Here is an 18,982-nt window from a genome sequence, read left to right as displayed (position 1 = left end):
CACCGCGCCCTACGAGGACCAGCGGCCGGCCGGCGGCGGGGGTCTGCGGCGACCCACTGGCCTCTTCGAGGGCCAGCGCAACTACCTGCCCAACTTCATCCAGAGCGTGCTGTCGTCCATCGACCTGCGCGACCGCCAGGGCTGCACCATGGTGGTGGGCAGCGACGGCAGGTACTTTAGCAGGACGGCCATCGAGATCGTGGTGCAGATGGCCGCGGCCAACGGGGTGAGTGACCAGATGCCCCTCGCTTCCCGCCGCGCGGCCGCCATGCGCTCTCCTAGTCCATGTCCCCCGACTGCCTCCGGGCCTAGTTGGGAGGCCCCCGCCCGGCTCCGCTACCTCACTCCGGCTTCCTCACCCTCCAGCGCCCCACCCCCGGGGCACTCGCAGCCTCCCTGGCGCAGCCCGGGCGCTGGGTTCTATTAGTACTCACTGCCCCCAAAAACCTTGAGGGGTCTTCGTCATTCCTGGAGCCACTTCGGGCGCCCCGGACTCTTCTCCGACTCTGGCCACATCCCGCACCTGCTCATTTTTCTTTCGGACATTGTCTTGCCCGGCCCTGTCGTTTCCAAGGCAATTCCGGGTTTTCCATATTGTTCCCAACACGTTCACTGCCCACTGTCCCCACACAATCTTCTTTCGCAGGCTCCCAACAAAGTCCCCCTGGCCAGTGCCCTTTTTGCAATAATCTCCCAATCCCCTAAGTCTTAGCTCTGCTTATTTAACAGTAGTGGTGTCTCAGAACACACACACACACGATCCCTGACATATTTGGCAAGAGTGAGCCCTGAAGGTTTTTAATATTTTGGTTATTTAACCCGGTGGAATTATTGAATGATTTATTTAATTAGGGTAGGGATGGAGTGGATCAATTTGTTTGATGTTAAACAGCCTGAGCTCGCAGTTCCCAGGAGGCATATCTCTAAATGGTCTGAAATGAGATTTGCAGTGGTTTTCTTAATGCAATTCCCAACTTCTCTCCAAATGCCTTTTGGCATTTGACAACATTTCATGCCTCTTCCTCTTTCGGTTTGCATCCTTGTTTCCTCTCCCTTCTCCCACGACCTCAGTAGTCTTCTTTTGCAATCCAGATTCTCAGACTTTGGATTTTTCTCCCATTGCCCCTTTCCTCACTGTCCTGTAACTAGAAGCACCTTTTGGTATAGCCCCATATCCCAGTTTCCTCTTTCCCAAGTCCGGCAGCATCTCAAGGACCTCTACAAGAGGGATACCTAATTTCAGGGGTCTCTGAATTATCTGTGGAAAACATTGTCTAAAAAAGTAATTTCATCCTTATTCATGCAACCAGACCCACACTCATAGAATTTTTCTTTAATGGAAAGTCTCTTTCAGATGTATAAATGACTGTTAACATATTTAAAAGCAAAACTGAACAATTCCCTGGCATTTGAATTTTCTCCTTCCTTCCAACCCTCTCCTTTTCATTTTCTCATTTATTATTAAAAACATTTTTAAAGGATCTCCATGCTTCATATTTATCTACTATAATTCCTCCTCCTCAGTGTCGCAGGGATGGGGAAAGAGGATTTTTTTAAAAACATAATAAAAAACAATTGGGAGAAACAGGGCCAGTGGTGTTGGGGTGGGTGGTGGAATTGTGATTTTTGACTCCAGCAGACAATGATGCTGGAGATACGGGGTTTGTATTTCTCTCTGGCTGCTCACTTGGGATTGATGAAGGTTGGCTAGAATCAGGGAGTTGAAGAGAGGTTGACAAATGGTTTTTCACTCTTTTCTGACAAGGCTGTTCCCATGGAGTGATGGAGAATAATGAGCTATGGGAGCTCTCATACTCCTTTCCCAGCCAATTTTTTTAGGGAGTGAGAGAAACATGGCCTGTCCAATACTTGTGTGTCAGGATATTTTTGAAGCTACAGTTGTTGATCTGCATGGGAAAATTTATGTCTTATTTCTTGGCCCACTTTACCATAAGGACTCCTCAGTGTCTTACTTCAATGGGTCTTCTATGACAAATACACTTTATTAACTCTAAGAGTGAAATGTATTTTAGCAGATAATTAGCATAGGTCAATTATGCTTAAAATAGAGTCAAATTTAACCTAGCTGTTATAAAGGACAGATGACAAGTTAAAATCCACATAGAAGCATCAAGTCTTAAATAATCTGAAAGTACTACTTCTAAGAGGGGTGGGCATGGGTGAAGGGAATGGTGGACATATTTCAGAATTTCAAACAGCCAATTTTAACCAATCTTTTCCTCATTTTGTTCTCCTTCTTGGGGTCTTATGCTAAAGTGAAATGAATAGCCATAAGGCTGGCTTCAGGAGAAAGACGGTCTAAAATAACTGGATAATTGTAAACAAAATTGGTCTTGAATGATTGAAAATTGATAAGAATGTGCTTGTCTCCTGATTTGGCACGTTGAGTTAGACTCAGGAGTACTGAACTTGTATTCCAAATGCTTTGATCTTTTTTGATATCCTATTGGATAGTCATAAATAGGCTAGAAAAATAGAAAACTAGAATGTATTTTCTTTGAACTGATAAATCTGACCAGTGGGCTGCATTCTTTGTATCTGAAAAATCTTGGTTTTGATTGAAAAAGTTAATTTTACAAAGCAATTTTTTAAAATTAAATTTCATTATTTTTTTGAGACAGGGTCTCGTTTTGTTGCCCAGGCTGGAGTGCAGTGGCACAGTCTTGGCTCACTGTAGCCTTGACCTCCCCAGGTTTAGGTGATCTTCCCACCTCAGCCTCCTGAGTAGCTGGGGCTATAGGTGCATGCTACCACGCACAGCTGATTTTTGTGTTTTTACTAGTGATAGGGTTTCTCTGTGTTGCCCAGTCTAGTCTCAAACTCCTGATCTCAAGAGATCTGCCTGCCTTGTCCTCCTAAAGTGTCATGAACCACTGTGCCCAGCCTACAAAGCAATGTTCTATGAAAAACTATAGTTACTCTTTGATTATGTAATTGCTGGAGGAGAAGAAAAACATGGAATTTCTAAAATGATGAACTATATTACTTACATTTTAATATCTCATAAAGTTTGAAATAGACATTTCAAACATAAACATGTATAAAAATTTTTATAAATTAAAATATACAATTAAAAACATTATAAAATTTTATTATAAAATTCTAGAATCAAAAAACATAAATATAAACAATTTTTTAAAAAATTTATTTTGGGATTTCCCAAGGAGTGATGGAGAATAATGAGCCTTGGGAGAGCTATGGCAGCTCTCATACTCCTTCCTGGGCCAAATTTTTTAGAAAGTGGGAGGAATATACCCTGTTCAATGTTTATTGTGGCTTAGGATATTTTTGAAGCTATAGTTGTTGATTTCCTTCAAACTTTAAAAAATTTATTATAAAATTATGGGATGTAAAAAAATTTATAAAACTGTATAAAACTGAAATTTTCAAACTTTCAGAAAAGCAGAGAGATGAGATTAACGGCACTCATAGACAAGCATAGAACATAGATTGTAAACATTTTGCTATATTTGTGTCATGGTTATTTTTTGCTTGTCTTTGAAAATATATGAAAGAAAATGACATTTTGCCCCTAAATCTTTAGTACAGATTTCTAAAAACTAAGAAGATTTTCCTGTATAGTTACAATATCATCTTTTCAAACAAAATAAAAAATCTTTTTTTTGTATCATTTGTTACCCAGTCCACATTCAGATTTCCTCAGTTATTATGAATTGTCCTTTTAGTTTTTGAGACAAAGTCTTGCTCTTTCACACTGCCTGAAGTGCAGTGACACAATCATAGCTCATTGCAGCCTCAGACTCCTGGGCTCAAGCGATCCTCCTGCCTCAGCCTCCTGACTAGCTAAGACCATAGGTGCACACCACCACGCCCAGCTAATTGATTGTTTTTGTAGAGATGGAGGTCTCACTACATTGCCCAGGCTGGTCTCCAACTTCCGGCCTCAAGTGATCCTTCCAGCTTGGTCTCCCTGAAATATCTTTTGTGGCTGGTTTGTTCAAATTCGTTTCTTCTAATCAAGGGACACACATTGCATTTTATTATTTAGCTCAATACTTTTTTAACCTAGAAAGTACCCTCACTCTTTGTTTATGTATTTATTTAATGAAATTGACTTGTTGAAAAACTAGTCAGTTGTCCTGTAGAATATTTCCCCTTCTGGAATTTTCTGGTTGCTTTTTATGGTGTCATTTAACTTTTCACTCTGTTTTCTGTTTTTCTGGTTAACTGGAAGTTAGTTCTAAAGGCTTTTAGGCCTGCTATAACAAAATACCAAAAACTGGATGACTTATAAACAACAGAAATTTATTTCTCACAGTTCTAGAGACTAGCAAGTTCAAGATCAAGGCATCTGCAGTTTTGATATCTGGATAGGACCAACTTTCTGGTTCATAGATTAGCCTTCCTGCTGGGCCCTCACATAGTGGGAGAGACTAACTAGCTCTCTGGGGCCTCTTTTATAAGGGCACTAATTCCAATCATGAGGGCTCTGTCCTTATGACCTAATGACCCCCTAAAGGCCCCACCTTCTAATAGCAGCACCTTTGGGGTTAGGATTTCAACATATTAATTTTGGGAAGACATACATATTCAACCCATTGCAAGGTTTAGTTAGATTCAGGTTCAACTTCTTTTTTTAAAGAATACTTCATAGGCAATAATGTGTATTCATATCCCATCATTAGTGATGCTGAGATGATCACAAGGTTAGGGTGGTCACTGCCTATCTCCTCCATTATATTCCCCCTTGGGTCAAGTCAGTAGTCTGTGACATGAACTTTGTACTATGTATATTCAGTTATATTCTGTATCAATATCTACTTGATTGTTTTAGCATTTATTAATGATCCTTGCTGAGATGAGTATTTCATTAGGCGTTTCAAAATGGTGAATTTCTAATTCTCTAATTCTATCTACATGTTTTAGCAGGCATTTTTCTATAAGCAGATCATTTTCTTCACATCTGGGTTATTTGGCTACCCTGAAACATAGTTCCTTCTGGAAAGGCAGAACATATGTTTATTTCTGTCTTTTCAAGATTACTGGTGTTTGGAGTGAAGATTTGGTGAGGTAACCACCTTCACAGGTGACAAATGAATTTTGTTTTGTCTCACTTTTGCTTTTTAAAATATCACTGTGGATGCTTGGATTTTTATATTTAATTTGAATGGATTAGGGAATAAATGAGAAGATAGTTTTTATCTGTTTCTGTAGTTTTTGTGTGGCCATGTGAACTTACATTTAAAAATTTCCAGAAATATTTTAATTCCTCTTTAAAAATATAAACTGTCATACTATAGAGCAAAAGAAAAACCAATCATGTAAAGAGTAAATAGTATAGTTTAAATGAATTGTGGTTAAGCTTAGTTGGTAACTAATTAGTTTTTTATTTTCTTTCTATTTTTATCTGCTTCAGAGCCTCTTCAGTGGTTTAGATCTTCTATGTATCAAATTATTCTAATCTCTCAAAAAGTTTAAGAGCTAAAATACAACACAATGACTACAGGAATGCCTTTGTCCTTTTCTGGGTGGGTACACCTAAGGCAACTTCTTTTCCTCTTCTTTGTTCTCTTCTTTCTTATTCTTAAATCACCTTCAATATTGGACAGATGACAGCACTGTGCCTGCCTCAAGATGTTTCTGACATTTTCTTTTCTTTCTTTTTTTTTTGAGATGGAGTCTTGCTCTGTCACCCAGGCTGGAGTGCAGTGGCACGATCTTGGCTCACTGCAACCTCCACCTCCCGGGTTCCAGCAATTCTCTCACCTCAGCCTCCTGAGTAGCTGGGGTTACAGGCGTGCGCCATCACACCCAGCTAATTTTTTGTATTTTTCCTAGAGATGGGGTTTCACCGTGTTGGCCAGGCTGGTCTTGAACTCCTGACCTCAAGGGATCTGCCTGCCTCGGCCTCCCAAAATTCTGTGATTACAGTTGTGAGCCACTGCACCCAGTTGTTTTTGACCTTTTCTACAAGTGTTCTTTCTCTAGAGATGACATTTTGTAATACCACAGTTCAATAGATGTTTCTCTGATGATGAAACTGTTCTATAATCTGCATTGTCCCGGCCACTAGCCATATGTGACTACTGAACACTTGAAATGTGGCTAGAGCAACTGAAAAACTGAACTTTGCATTTTACTTAATTAAAATAGAAATGCAAATAACCATAAGCGGTTAGTAGCTACCATACTAGACAGCAACGATCAAGAATTTAGCATTTAAAATCGATTCTGTTTTGTTTTCAAAAATGGAGTCTGACTGTTACAACCCAAAAGAACAATAGGTTAAATTAACATAAATCACCAAACACTACATATACATTTGGGAAATCCAAACCAGATTTTTTTCTTGTGATAACCACACGGTCTTTTGACTTTAGCCTTGGAGGTAATGGAGTATGGCAGAAAAAACCCTGTATCAGCAGCTGGAAGACTCACCTTCTTTTCCTAGCTCTGCCATATATTGACCAAAAGAGTCAAAGTCCATTTAGATGGTTGAAGGGCCTTGGAATTTTGTTTTTGGTTTACACATACTAGTTGGAGGGCAGATGCGTTAGCCTCTTGAAATACCCAGAAACCACTTATTTCCTTATCTAAAAGTCAGGTATGACAGCATCATTTAATTATCCTGGGAATCAGATGAAGCACTGCATATGAAAGCATTTTGTAACATCGATAGCACTGGGAAATGTAAAGAACTTTTACTGAAATATAAAGGCATATGGTCAACTGAATATACCTCAGATAATTATGATCTGACTGTATGTATTGAATATAACCTGTAGTGGGCCCCTTGGTAAACAACTTACAGTTTTGTTGCAAGTTTTAGCCAAGAGAAAATTTGTTCACTAGTCATGCCCTATATTGGCCACATGATGAGCAGCAATGTATTAACATGCAGTGCACCTTGCAGAATTCAAGAATGTCTCAGTGTCTTGTGAATAGGAAGTTGAAATACAGTGGTATGCAGAAGGCTGGCTCAGTCAGAGCCTTGGATTGTCCTCCGGATAGATGTTTGTGCAGGTTGTATTTGATTCCAGTTGGCCATGAAAAGCTGGTTGCTCTAAAGAATGAGAATATACTTGGTTTGGCGTTTACTAGAACTATCTGGGGAACAAATCTTGGCGTGGCCCCCAAACCAAGCAACAAAGATTTGGAAGTGGAGCAAAGTGGGATGTGGTGGTGGCTCGGGGAGGGAGAGAATGAGGAAGGGTAGAAGAAAGGAGGGAGGAGAACCTGTGCTTCGATACCTAGGGCTTCTTTCCTGGAATGGATCTGAGAGTCTGGGATTGGGTGGCTAATATCTCATCTCTAGAAGGGAGAAAGAACTGGGTGGTGATTGCTTTGTATTTTCTACTGGACTTCACTGCAGAATAGGTGAGTGGAATGGGCTACTATAGTCCAGACATTAGGGAGGACAGGTTTGTGATACATTAGAAAACTTGAATGAGCCCTTCCGTGATTCTCTCTTCCCTCTTTCTGCTTCCCTTTCTGAATCCCCATCCCCAAGTTGTGGAATTAGCAAATCTATTATGTGAACAACAGCAAACTTACCAGAGCCCTTGGCTCCATCTATCTCCCTGTTTGTGTCAGTTCATTCTGGATGCTTTTAGTCTGTGGTCTTCATTCACTCTTTTTATGGGGAAGTAGAAGGAGTGGGAGAGGTTGTGAGAACAGCTGGGTCCTCCCAGTTGCTGGAGTGGTTATTTTAAGCTTTGTTTAATGTGTCCAGAGACCCAGATGGCATTTTTAACTAAGCTGCTTTATTAAATCTTGTGATAAAGCATAGTGATGTTTATTGAAAAGGCAGACACACATCAGCAACATTATGCGTGAAACTTGCTCTAAGAATTTTCTATAAAACATCTGTTCTCTTTGAGCCTTTTGTGAACTCTGGAAGTTTGCTAGTTTCTATACAGACTTGAGGACAAGAAGTTGGAACTCACTTTTGGAGAAGTCCAAGCATAGGTACTGGAGTCATTAATCCTAACTCTCTCAGTTTTAAGGCCCCAGATACCCTTCTTTTAGACAACAGTAACATGAACAAGCACTGTAATAGCATTTAAACAAGATTATTTGGAAATAATGGACAAGAAAAATTAGTATAAATTGTTCAGGGATTTTAAAATTAAAGATAAAAAGCTAGGGCTTCAATGGCCTGTGTCAGCCTATAACCTTAAGAGTTAATTCACAAACACTCAAGGTTTGGCCAATACACCTCCACTACCTCTACTTACCACAGTCAAAGGGACATTTTTAGATTCTTTCATCTGATTTGACTCTCGTAGTTACAAATAAGAGGATATCTAGAATATATATGTGACTCATTAAAATGAAAATCCACCTTCTCTGAGTCTTCAAATATCTTTCATATCTTACATTTTTAGTGACATCAACTTTTGGAGTCATGTCTGTAGTTGTATGAAAAGAAAAGTTTCAGGAACATTCAACCTCAAAAGTTCTTTTTCTTAGTTTGAAGTCATGGAAGCATTTGACTTTTACTTTCTCTTTTTAAGTTTGGACTAGTAGGTGTTTTGTATAAATATATTTAATTGTTGCCTTTGTATTATTTTTCTCTAGTAAACATCCTGGGTTTTAGCTACCAATATCCAGTTTTACATTTAGGGATTTCTAATGGAAAGAGAAAGGAGTCTGAAATCAGAGGACAAGAATTTATTCAACTTGACAAAACACATACAAAATACTGGAAGGAGAGTTTTACAACAAATATTTAATATCTATGACATGTAAAAAGGTTTTCCAAACCAAGAAAATTCAAACAATTCAATACAAATATCATCAATAATAACACATGAACAGGTGGCCAACCTTATTAATAACCAGAGAAATATAAATTAAAACAATCCACCAACTTGTAAAAAAGGATGAAATTACCCAGAGTTGGTGTAGGTGTTGGAAAATTGTCATGTTTGTATACTGTTCATAGAAGTTAAATTGATACAACTTTTTGGCCAGGCAATTGGGAAGTATATATCTAAATTAATAGAGTAGTTGTCTTTTTTTTTTTTTTTTTTTTGAGATGGAGTCTCGCTCTGTCGCCCAGGCTGGAGTGCAGTGGCCGGATTTCGGCTCACTGCAAGCTCCGCCTCCCGGGTTCAAGCCATTCTCCTGCCTCAGCCTCCCGAGTAGCTGGGACTACAGGCGCCCGCCACCTCGCCCGGCTAATTTTTTGTATTTTTTTTAGTAGAGACGGGGTTTCACCATGTTAGCCAGGATGGTCTCAATCTCCTGACCTCGTGATCCGCCCGTCTCGGCCTCCCAAAGTGCTGGGATTACAGGCTTGAGCCACCGCGCCCGGCCAGTAGTTGTCTTAATAACCCAGGAATCTTTTAATCTAAGAATCTATATTGTAGATTTTTCTAGAACAAATGTACAAACTTCTATGTACAAGGGTACTCACTGCAGCATTTTGCTAAGGAAAAACTCAGAAAAAAAATCTATATGTTCAACAGAGAACAGGTACATAATTTATGACACAACCACACAATATACACCACTAAAATAAAGGATATAAATTTATATTTTGTATGAAAAAGATGTGAATGATAGCTTGTTAGTGAAAAACAGCAATGACTGGAATATTGTGTGTAATGTAATCCTGCTTTTCTCTATATTATGTAGGCATAGAAAATAGGATTAGAAAAACATACTCCAGCCAACAGTGGGTATCGCTTGGGTGGAGGGAGTGTAGGATGGGGAAGGAGAGTCCCTTTTCCTGTCTATTCCATATACATCTCTGGATTTAAAAGATCATATATGCATTTGCATTACCTTCAAAATTAAAACAATAATAAAGACAAAAGGAGAAGCTTTGGATTTGAATCATGATACTATTGTTTGCAACTTACATGACCGTGGGGAAGTCACCTCCTGGGGTTTATTTCCTCATCTATAAAAATAGGAAAAGTAATAATACTTGTCTAAATATCTTCTAGGGTTGTTGGGAGGACTGAATGTGATGATGGGTTACAGCATTATGAATTATTTTATTTATTCATATAATACAATTATTATAAACATATTTTGCTCTGATTAAAATAAAAGAAGGATGAGTTCGTGTGTGTGTTTTAGTCCCAGTAGCTTTACTAACCAGAAGGCGCCTGCTGATGTGGTGATCACAGTTGCTTTGGTGCAGCTTCTTCTTGACTTTTGGCATTTCTCCATGCTGCTAGCTAAGGCTGAGGTGGTGACTGCTGAACGTGTGATCTCCTCGCCGTCCCAGCACACATTTTTGTGCGTACTCACACTCATGCACACACAAACACACACATGCGCACTCTATCACAGTACATGAGGTTGCAGCAGCTGCTTCAGCGTAGACTTTCACACAACATAAAGGACTTTTTTGGTGTGGTCTGTGCATTATTTCCTGTTAAGCATGAGCTGAGTCAGTGCCATGCTTTTCCATCTGAAACCTTTCTGAGGCTCAGGCTGTGTTAAGAGCAAACCCTCTCCCCTCCATGCCCAACCCATGGCCCCCTACTGAAGCCAGATCTTAATCTGCTCATTTCATGAGGATTTTCAAACCGAATGGACTGGGCCATGTGAGAGATTACTGAAAGGAACAGACCAAGCAGAGGCTAAGAGACTCCACGCTAAACTGCTGAGTTGTCTGAAAATGCACAGCTGCAGGAGCTCACGGTGCTTTAAAGTACTTTGGCAGGATGTTTGTCAGGGAGCCTGTTCCTGCAGCCCTGCTGAATGTTTGGTTAGGAGGCATAATCTTTTTTTGGACAGGATCTCCCAAATGTAAAGTGATAGATGCTAATGTGGAATATAATACAGAAGATCCAGCTTGGCTGTCATAAATAACAGTAAATTGTTTAATCTTGCTGAGTTGTAAATCTATGATTGCCAGAGGTCTTGAGTTCACTGGAACATAGTATGGGGGCAGGGGCACTTAACAAATAGGCAGTTATTATTTTCCAACCAGACAGAAACTGGTCTGATGGAATTCATCTAAAGATGCATACAAATGTATTTTAATTAATTGTGACAATAACTCAGAGAAAACACCTGGCCCTAAAGAGGCTGAGGGTTTTTTTTTGTTCTACCTATAAAGGTATATGTATATTCACCTATATTCTACCTTATATATAAATAAGAGAATGAGTTTCTGTTTTGGGGATATGTATTTATGTATATCTATATAGGTAGATAGACACATACATAATTTCTGTCTACCTATTAAGGTGTGGTGCCAGATGGAAAGTATTTTTAAGCATTTAGATAGTTTATTCTATAGCATATGTGTGCACATAGCCTCCCCATAAAGCTTTGTCTCTTTTCTGGATATATTTAACAAGAGGCTAGAACAGAGTCCAAAATGTCAGAAATGTTTGAACATTCCACAGAAATGAAGGAGGTGTTTCCAAATGACCTATGTTTCTATGGCAATAAATAGAACTTGTGCTGAGCTGGATGGATCAGGAGTAAGGAATTTAAGTGGTATAAGTATGACTATTCCAGGCAGAAATCTACCTTTTAAGAACAGCTTTGTGCAGTGAACTCAACAACATTGATCAGGTAGCAGGCCAGTTTGGCAGTGCCAGTTAGAGACACAGATGGGGGACAATCAAAGAAGATGCAGGTCAGGACAAGGATGCAGACATGTACCTGTCACTACCATGGACTTCAGCAGCTTCTTAGTGAGCAGGTTTATGATTAAAGAATAAAGACATCATTTATATGTAAGCATATTACAATTAATTTGCTGTTTAGTTATTGGCAAACTACATCCAGATTTTAGTTTTTAGGTTTTTTTTTTTTTTTTTTTGAAACAGGTTCTTGTTCTGTCATCCAGGCTGGAGTGCAGTGGTTATCCTAGCTCACTGCAGCCTTCAATTCCTGGGCTCAATGGATCCTCCCACCTCAGCCTCCCAAGAAGCTGGGACTAGAGGTGCACGCCACCATGGCTGGCTAATTTTTCTTATTTTTTGTAGAGATGAGGTCTTACCATGTTGCCCAGGCTGCTCTTGAGCTCCTGGCTTCAAGCCATCCTCCTGTCTTGGTCTCCCAAAGTGTTGGGACTATAGGTGTGGTCCCAACCAGGTCACCATGCCTGGCCTACATCCAGTTTAATTTATACCACAGTGTGGGTTTAGTCCTCAAACATGTTTTTGTTTTACATGTAACAATTTGAGGTAAAAGAACATTTTTATATTGGTCAGTAATGGTACATTTAAATAATGGAAGACGATATCCATTAAAATCATGTTGTGGAAGAATATTCAGTGACATGGAAAGATTGACTCAAGGGCAAGTGAAACGTGTCAAGAGTCTGTTAGGTACTAGACACTGTAAACTGGGTCTTGGCTGTGTTACTTCCTTGCATCCTCCATCACGTGATCTTTTAGATAACAAAACCGAGATACATACGGATTTGAGATCTTGCTCAGAGTCACTCAGGCAGTAGGTGGCAAAGTCAATTCTTACGTTCTTTCCCATTGAACACCAAAATCTCAGCTTACTTCAGGGCACTCAACTCTGCTTTCTTGACTCAGACCCAGGTAGACCCAATGGACACTTGTAATTCTTATCCTGGGATCCAGCTGGGATAGGCACCTCATAAAATGGCAACAAGTGGGGCCCTTTCTTGTTCTAGTGAGTCAGACTCTATACCTTAAAGATTTCAGAGCATTTCCTACGTACTGAAATTGCCTAATTACCAGGAAGGACATACTTCCAATTTTCACCACCTCCATTTTGCATCCAAGGAAGATTAGATTTCTTGATCTTCTCAATGAAATCTTGAGAAATGGGTGAGCCGATTGAAGAACAGAACTTGGGCTGCACTTCTAGATGCCTGTGACTTTTCTGTATTTGTTCAGATATTAGGAATTGATTGTGAAATCCATGTTGTTTTGATGCTAATTAACTCTCATCTCTCTCTCCAGCATGTGTGTAAAGACTTCCATAGGTACAGGAAGTTGAGGATGAGCTCTCTTACTTTCATCTGGTCTCCATGTAACAAATCATATAACTGCACAATTATCCAAATGCAAATGAAGAAGTCCCTTGATGTTCGGATAACCACATTCATGCCTTGAGTTTGTTATTTCTTGAAATTGCCCTTATCTGTCTCCTGTTTACCCATGGACAACACTACTTAAGGGCTGGCACTCTGCAACCCATGGCAGCTTGGCTTTGGGGTTTCTTCCAGTGTTTTGTTTCTGTTTTTAACCGAGAAGACAGGGAACAGGCATCTTTCTGTGTATGGCTTGCCACAGGACTTATAGATGGACATGGTGGAGGCTGTGTGGTCCTGGAGAACACTTCCTCTGTGAAGCATCAAGGAAGTTTCTGTTCATTGTGTCTTCACTCTCTCCAATTCACTTGGGGAGTGATAGGGATTATAACACAGTGAGCAGAGGTACTGGAGAATGTCATGCTTAATTTTCTTTTCTTTATTTTTTCTTAAATGACATTTAAAGCTAAAAGAGAATCACAAAGGGGTAAGTCTGATTTAAGAGAGTTCACACATGAAAGCAATCCTGCTTTCACGAGTGTTATGTCACAGGAAAAACTCACTGAGAGTCAAAATTATGCACCTACTCTGAGATTTTAGGTTGAGTGTTTAAATATTGCCTCGCTGCTCTCTAGGACTTTAATTTGAGCTAATTAGAAACTGAACTCATACTAAAACTAATTTAAGAAAGAAGTTGTTGGTGTTCTGAAGAAAAACAGCTGTCAGAAATAAGATCATTAAAAAACCATAGTTGTATATGGCACAAAATGTAAAGGAATAGAATAACATTTTATCTTTCTTGGGACACTGGTCTAAGGCATGTGAAAGGGCATATTGATTCCCTTGGCACCTGCTATGCCCATTTTGAGGTGAAAAAGCCCAATGACATAATTTAGGTGAGGTTTAAGGCTTGATGGGAGGCATTGGTGCCATTAGAAGGACAGACATAAAGAGTTCTTAAGCAATGGTATCATGGGAAATAATTGCACATTCCTTTCTACTATGTCTTCATTTCCTCAAGCATTTTAGAAGTCATGGCTGGGTAGGAACAAATTCATCCTGAGTCTGTCTGTGTGTTTGGGAATGCATATGCCTCACAGATGTGTCTGCAGGGTCTGTGTGATAATGTCCATATATGTGATAGATGTGGATCCTGGGATGTGTATCTGTGTGCCTCCTGTGTGCGTGTGTGTGAGTGACAGTGGACTAGGGTCCACTTTGCCCCCTTTTCCATGTGGAGTTGAAGGAAATGCCCCTTAGTGGCAGTAACATCTACCTGGGTGTGTGTACCTTCTGGAGGACTGGGTGAAGTTGCCCTTCTTCCAGCCAAAGCCAGACCCTATGGTGTGGGACATTCAGTGGGGAGCAGCAGAATGCCATGGGTTGGTCCTCCCTGGGCTGTGGTCTGGATTTCACTGGGGAATGAAAGTCAGATATTGCTTGCTTCAATGCTGTAAACAAAACTAAGGCTAATTATGTAAGTAAACCATTTTTTCCTGGAAAGGTAGCGGTCTGCTGCATTGACAGAGGATAGTATTTCTAGAACTTTTTCAGAGAGTCAAATGGTAGTTTAAGGGATAATCTGCTATCTAAAGATGAATTTTAAATGTTGGAGGGAGTTGTGGGATTTGGGGAAGACAATAGAATAATTTGTGTCATAGTTAATTTAACAAAGAATTTTTGTTTGTAGAATCTGATCTTCGGTGGATTTTAACAATCCTCTTTTTTCTTGGCTTTTCAGGTAAAGACATAGAGCCTCAGAGAAGTTAAATGATCCTATGAGAGCCTCAGAGAAGTTAAATGATCCTATGTCAGGGGTAGAGTCAAGACGCATACCTATGCCTTTTAACTTCAAATGAGTGCTTTTTCTTTATACAAGAGGGCTTCCAAAAGTTATCTTTCTTTTTATCAATGATTAGATCTTGAAAGCCATACCTTTTCTGATGACATTTATCCTGGGATAATTGGCAGAGAGAGGTGAACAGAAGAGAAGACATAGACACACAGAGAAGAAAGTGACATGAAAACAGAGGCAGAGATTGGAGTAATGTGAACACAAGCTCAGAAATATGTGGAGCCATCAGAAACTGGAAGAGGCAAGGAAGGATCCTCCCCTAGAGACTTTTGATGAGGCAGGCCCCTGCTGACACCTTGATTTTGAACTTCTGGCCTCCAGAAATATAAGGGAATAAATTTTAATTGCCTTTAGCCACTAAGTTTATGGCAATTCGTTATAGTAGCCTTGTGAAGCTAATACAAACTTTGTATTAGGTTGCAAATTTTGCATTCATTTCCTAGGACTTCCATAACAAATTACCACATATTTGGGGGTTTAAAACCACAGAAATTTATTCTCTCACAGTTCTGGAGGCCAGAAGTCAAAATTAAGCTATCGGCATAGCCACACTCTGTAGATGCTCTAGGGGGAATCTGTTCCCTGCCTCTTCCAGCTTCTGGCGGCAGAATACATTCCTTGGCTTCCTGGGTTTGTGGCTGCATCACTCCAATCTTTGCATCGGTCTTCATATCTCCTCTTCTTTGTGTCTGTTCTACTAAGTACAAAGTGCTGCACCTTCCGTGATGGAAGTGGCCCAAATTAACCAATCTGCTACGAGGTAGCTGACTGATCACTTGGGGAATGGTACCATAAGAAGACTCAGTGTTGGTCCCTGCTGCTGGTAGAGTAGGCACTCTGCAGTGGCCATAGCCAGGTCAGCCTTGGTGAGTGAAAGTCCTTGTTGTTGAGCCCGTGCATAGCCTTCATGCCTGCCATGACGGCCATGGTATTAGACCATTCTTGCATTGCTATAAAGAAATACCTGAGGCTGGGTAATTTATAAAGAAAAGAAGTTTAGTTAGTTCATGGTTCTGAAGGCTGTACAAGCCTGGTGCCAGCATCTGCTTGACTTCTAATGAGGCCTAAGGAGCTTTTATTCAAGGTGGATGACAAAGTAGGAGCAGGCATATCACACAGCAGGAGTGGGAGCAAGAGAACAAAAGAGAAGGTCCACATACTTTTAAACAAGCAGATCTCATGTGAACTCAGAGTGAGAATACACTTATCACCAAGGGCATGGTGATAAACCATTCATGAGGGATTTGCCCCCATGATCCAAACACCACCCACTGGGCCCTACCTCCAACACTGGGGATTACATTTCAATATGAGATTTGGAGGAGACAAACATCTAAACCATATCAGCCACTTTGCTCATGAGCCCATTGGACAATAACAGGAATGGCTGGGGGAAAGACACTCATTGACATCCACAGAACTGGTCATCCTATTATTAAAATCCTCCTCTGCCTAGGTCACCATTTGGTGAGTGTCCATATAGGATACAAATATCTTCACAATTTTCCATGTCTTACCTTAGAAGCCCCATCACCCACTCTCTCACATCTCCTCCAGTACTTAGCCCTCAGATGATAGGACAACATCCAGCAATACCTCTTCTCTCTGGTATTGATGGGTTAATGAGCAGATCTCACATAGGTAAAATTTCCGTATATCTAGAATTTAATCTTCTGTTAATTCTCCAATTATAACTAAAATATTTCAGGTTGAAACTTTATTCAAGTGTAATTACTCACTTTAACCTTCTTAAACAGAATGCATATTGCCTTTTCAAAAATAACTGAAATTTAATAAGATAAAAATTGATAATCTCTCCTACTTAACAAACTTTACATGTTTAGTTCTGCATTTTTCTAAGTCCTTGCCCCAAAGTGGACATAATTTTATACTGTAATAGCATAAAATAATTTTGCATTTGACATTTTGATTTAGCATTAAACTATTGCTTATGTTTCTTTCGCTATTGCTTAAGAAAATGTGGGTGGTTGTAATAAATAAACCTGAAACGTAGGCAATTTTTATTGCCTTAAAAACAATAGAATGTTATTTCTCACTCATACAATAGTCCAATGAGGATGTCCCTGGTGGGCAAAGACTCTTGTCTACCAAATGGGATTGGGACCCAGGTTCCTTCCTTCTTGTGACTCTGGCATTGCCTAGAGCCACATGATTACCTGTACTGAATCTGTAGGAAGAGAAATAAGCAGTGTAGAGATGATATATCTTGTTTTCTAATATCCTCAGCCTAGAAGAAACACACATTACTTCCGTTCTCATTCTCATACTAGTTTATCACCCATTGTCCAAATGCACCATGTGGCCACACCTAGATGCAAGGGTGGGTTAGAAAATGTAGCCCTTGGCTGGGCAGCTGTTCCTCAGCATTGACTCTACGCTATGGAAGCGCATCCTAAGTTTTTGTGGACTGCTATCCCAGTCTGTCACCACTATACAATCTTCATAATTTTCCCTTTAAATGGCTGAGAGAAACTTTTGAACCAAAGTTACAATATTTTTCAGATTCTTGATTCTCCAGACTTATTACTTGAGGGCAGTGGCTAAATTATATTCAGTTCTATATCAAAAGATTCTTCCATATTACCTGTTTCCTGGTAGATACTTAATAAAATGAGTTGAATGACTACATAAATTTTAGTAAGACCATATGGAAAATAATTTATCATGACTTTGGATAATAATGTGGGTGTAATTATTGTCCTTTCTCTTTCCTGACTTGATGAATAGCACCACTATCCATTAAGTTATTAAAGGTAGAAAGCTGAGATTATTCTTGACTCCTTTTCTCACTGCTCCTATATTAGTTATTTATTGCAGTGTAAGAAATTACCATGAAACTTAGTGGCTCAGTTGGGGCTTGATGGAGTCTGGAGGATCCACTGCAAGATGGCTCAGTCACTTGGCTGGCAAGGTGGTGCTGGCTGTTAGCCTCCCATCTGATCTTCCTCCTTCCGCTCCTGCCTCTTCAAGGTATTTTTCCCAGAGCAAACATTAATTATTCATTTTTTCCCATTAATTCAACAGATATTTATTGTATACTTACCATATGCCAGGTTTGTTCTAGGTTCTTGGGATATAACAGTGGAAAAAAAAAAAAGTCCTTGGGTCTTATATACAGTGGGGAAATAAACATATAATGTAGAAAATTAGATGGTAATATGTGTGAGCATATATATTTATTATCTCTCATCATTTCTATGAGACAGAAGATGGGTATTCTGGCTTGGAGACTCACATGAAGTGACAGTTACATGTTGGTATGGGTTTGGTGGTATGAAGGCTTGGCGGGGGCTGGAGAATCCACTGTGAGATGGCTCAGTCCCTTGGCTGCAAGGTGGTGCTGGCTGTTGTTGGCCGGCCTTGCTTCATCTTCACAGGGCTTCTTGAGCGTCTTCATGACATGGCGGCTGGCCTCTCCCAAAAAAAGCAGTCCAAGAGAGCAGGGCAGAAGTGTCCATGCCATTTATGGCCTCACCACGGAAGTCACACACAATTACTTCTGCAATATATACTGATTACCCAGATCTGCACCATTCAGTGTGGGAGGGGACCACACAAAGGCACAAATGCCAAAAGGCAAGGACCACTGGGGCCATTTTGGAGGCTGTTTACCACAGCCCCTCTCTTTCATATTTCAGTCTTCCTCATATTCTGTTCATCCTCCTTCCAAAAATATATCTCAAACCAAATGACTAATTTTCATTTCTGTGGGCTCTAGCCTAGTCCAAGACTCTGTCAACACTCGACTTGAAGAGTCTCCCATCTGATCTTCCTCTTTCTGCTCTTGCCCCCCTTCAAGGCATTTCTCCCAGAGAAGCCATTCATCATTCATTCATTATTCTCCATTCATTAATTCAACAAATATTTATTGTACACTTACCACATGCCAGATTTGTTTTATGTTCTTGGGATATAGCAGTGAAAAAAAAAATCCTTGGGCCTTACATACAGTGAGAAAATAAATAATATGGAAAATATTAGATGGCAATATGTGTGATCCAGAAAATTTATAGCAGGGTGAAGGAAATAGGAAAGAATAGAAAAGTTAGGGACTTCTGGCTATAGTATTACATAGGGCTGCCAAGGGTGTTGTCTCTGATTAGCTTACATTGAAACAGAAACACAAAGGATGTGAG

At 40.0% G+C, this 18,982-nt stretch overlaps 1 protein-coding gene and 1 long non-coding RNA gene across 2 annotated transcripts in view; one reads left to right on the top strand and one right to left on the bottom strand.

Moving 5' to 3' along the window:
* Nucleotides 1-698, bottom strand: part of LOC105522075 — a 2,726-nt gene extending 2,028 nt beyond the window's left edge. Inside the window, exon 1 of the long non-coding RNA XR_001003380.1 lies at nt 555-698. This is a non-coding gene — a long non-coding RNA (uncharacterized LOC105522075). The remainder of the gene's footprint in view (nt 1-554) is intronic.
* Nucleotides 7-18,982, top strand: part of PGM5 (phosphoglucomutase 5) — a 179,890-nt gene continuing 160,914 nt past the window's right edge. The window contains exon 1 of the mRNA XM_011956456.1: nt 7-226. Within this exon, the coding sequence (XP_011811846.1) occupies nt 149-226 (78 nt within the window). The 5' untranslated portion in view covers nt 7-148. The remainder of the gene's footprint in view (nt 227-18,982) is intronic.

This window comes from Colobus angolensis, unplaced genomic scaffold, assembly GCF_000951035.1.
Source record: "Colobus angolensis palliatus isolate OR3802 unplaced genomic scaffold, Cang.pa_1.0 Scaffold419, whole genome shotgun sequence".
In the NCBI taxonomy this organism is placed as follows: domain Eukaryota; kingdom Metazoa; phylum Chordata; class Mammalia; order Primates; family Cercopithecidae; genus Colobus; species Colobus angolensis.
The sequence above is the reverse complement of the archived record's forward strand: the minus strand, read 5'-3'. Positions and strand labels throughout refer to the sequence as shown.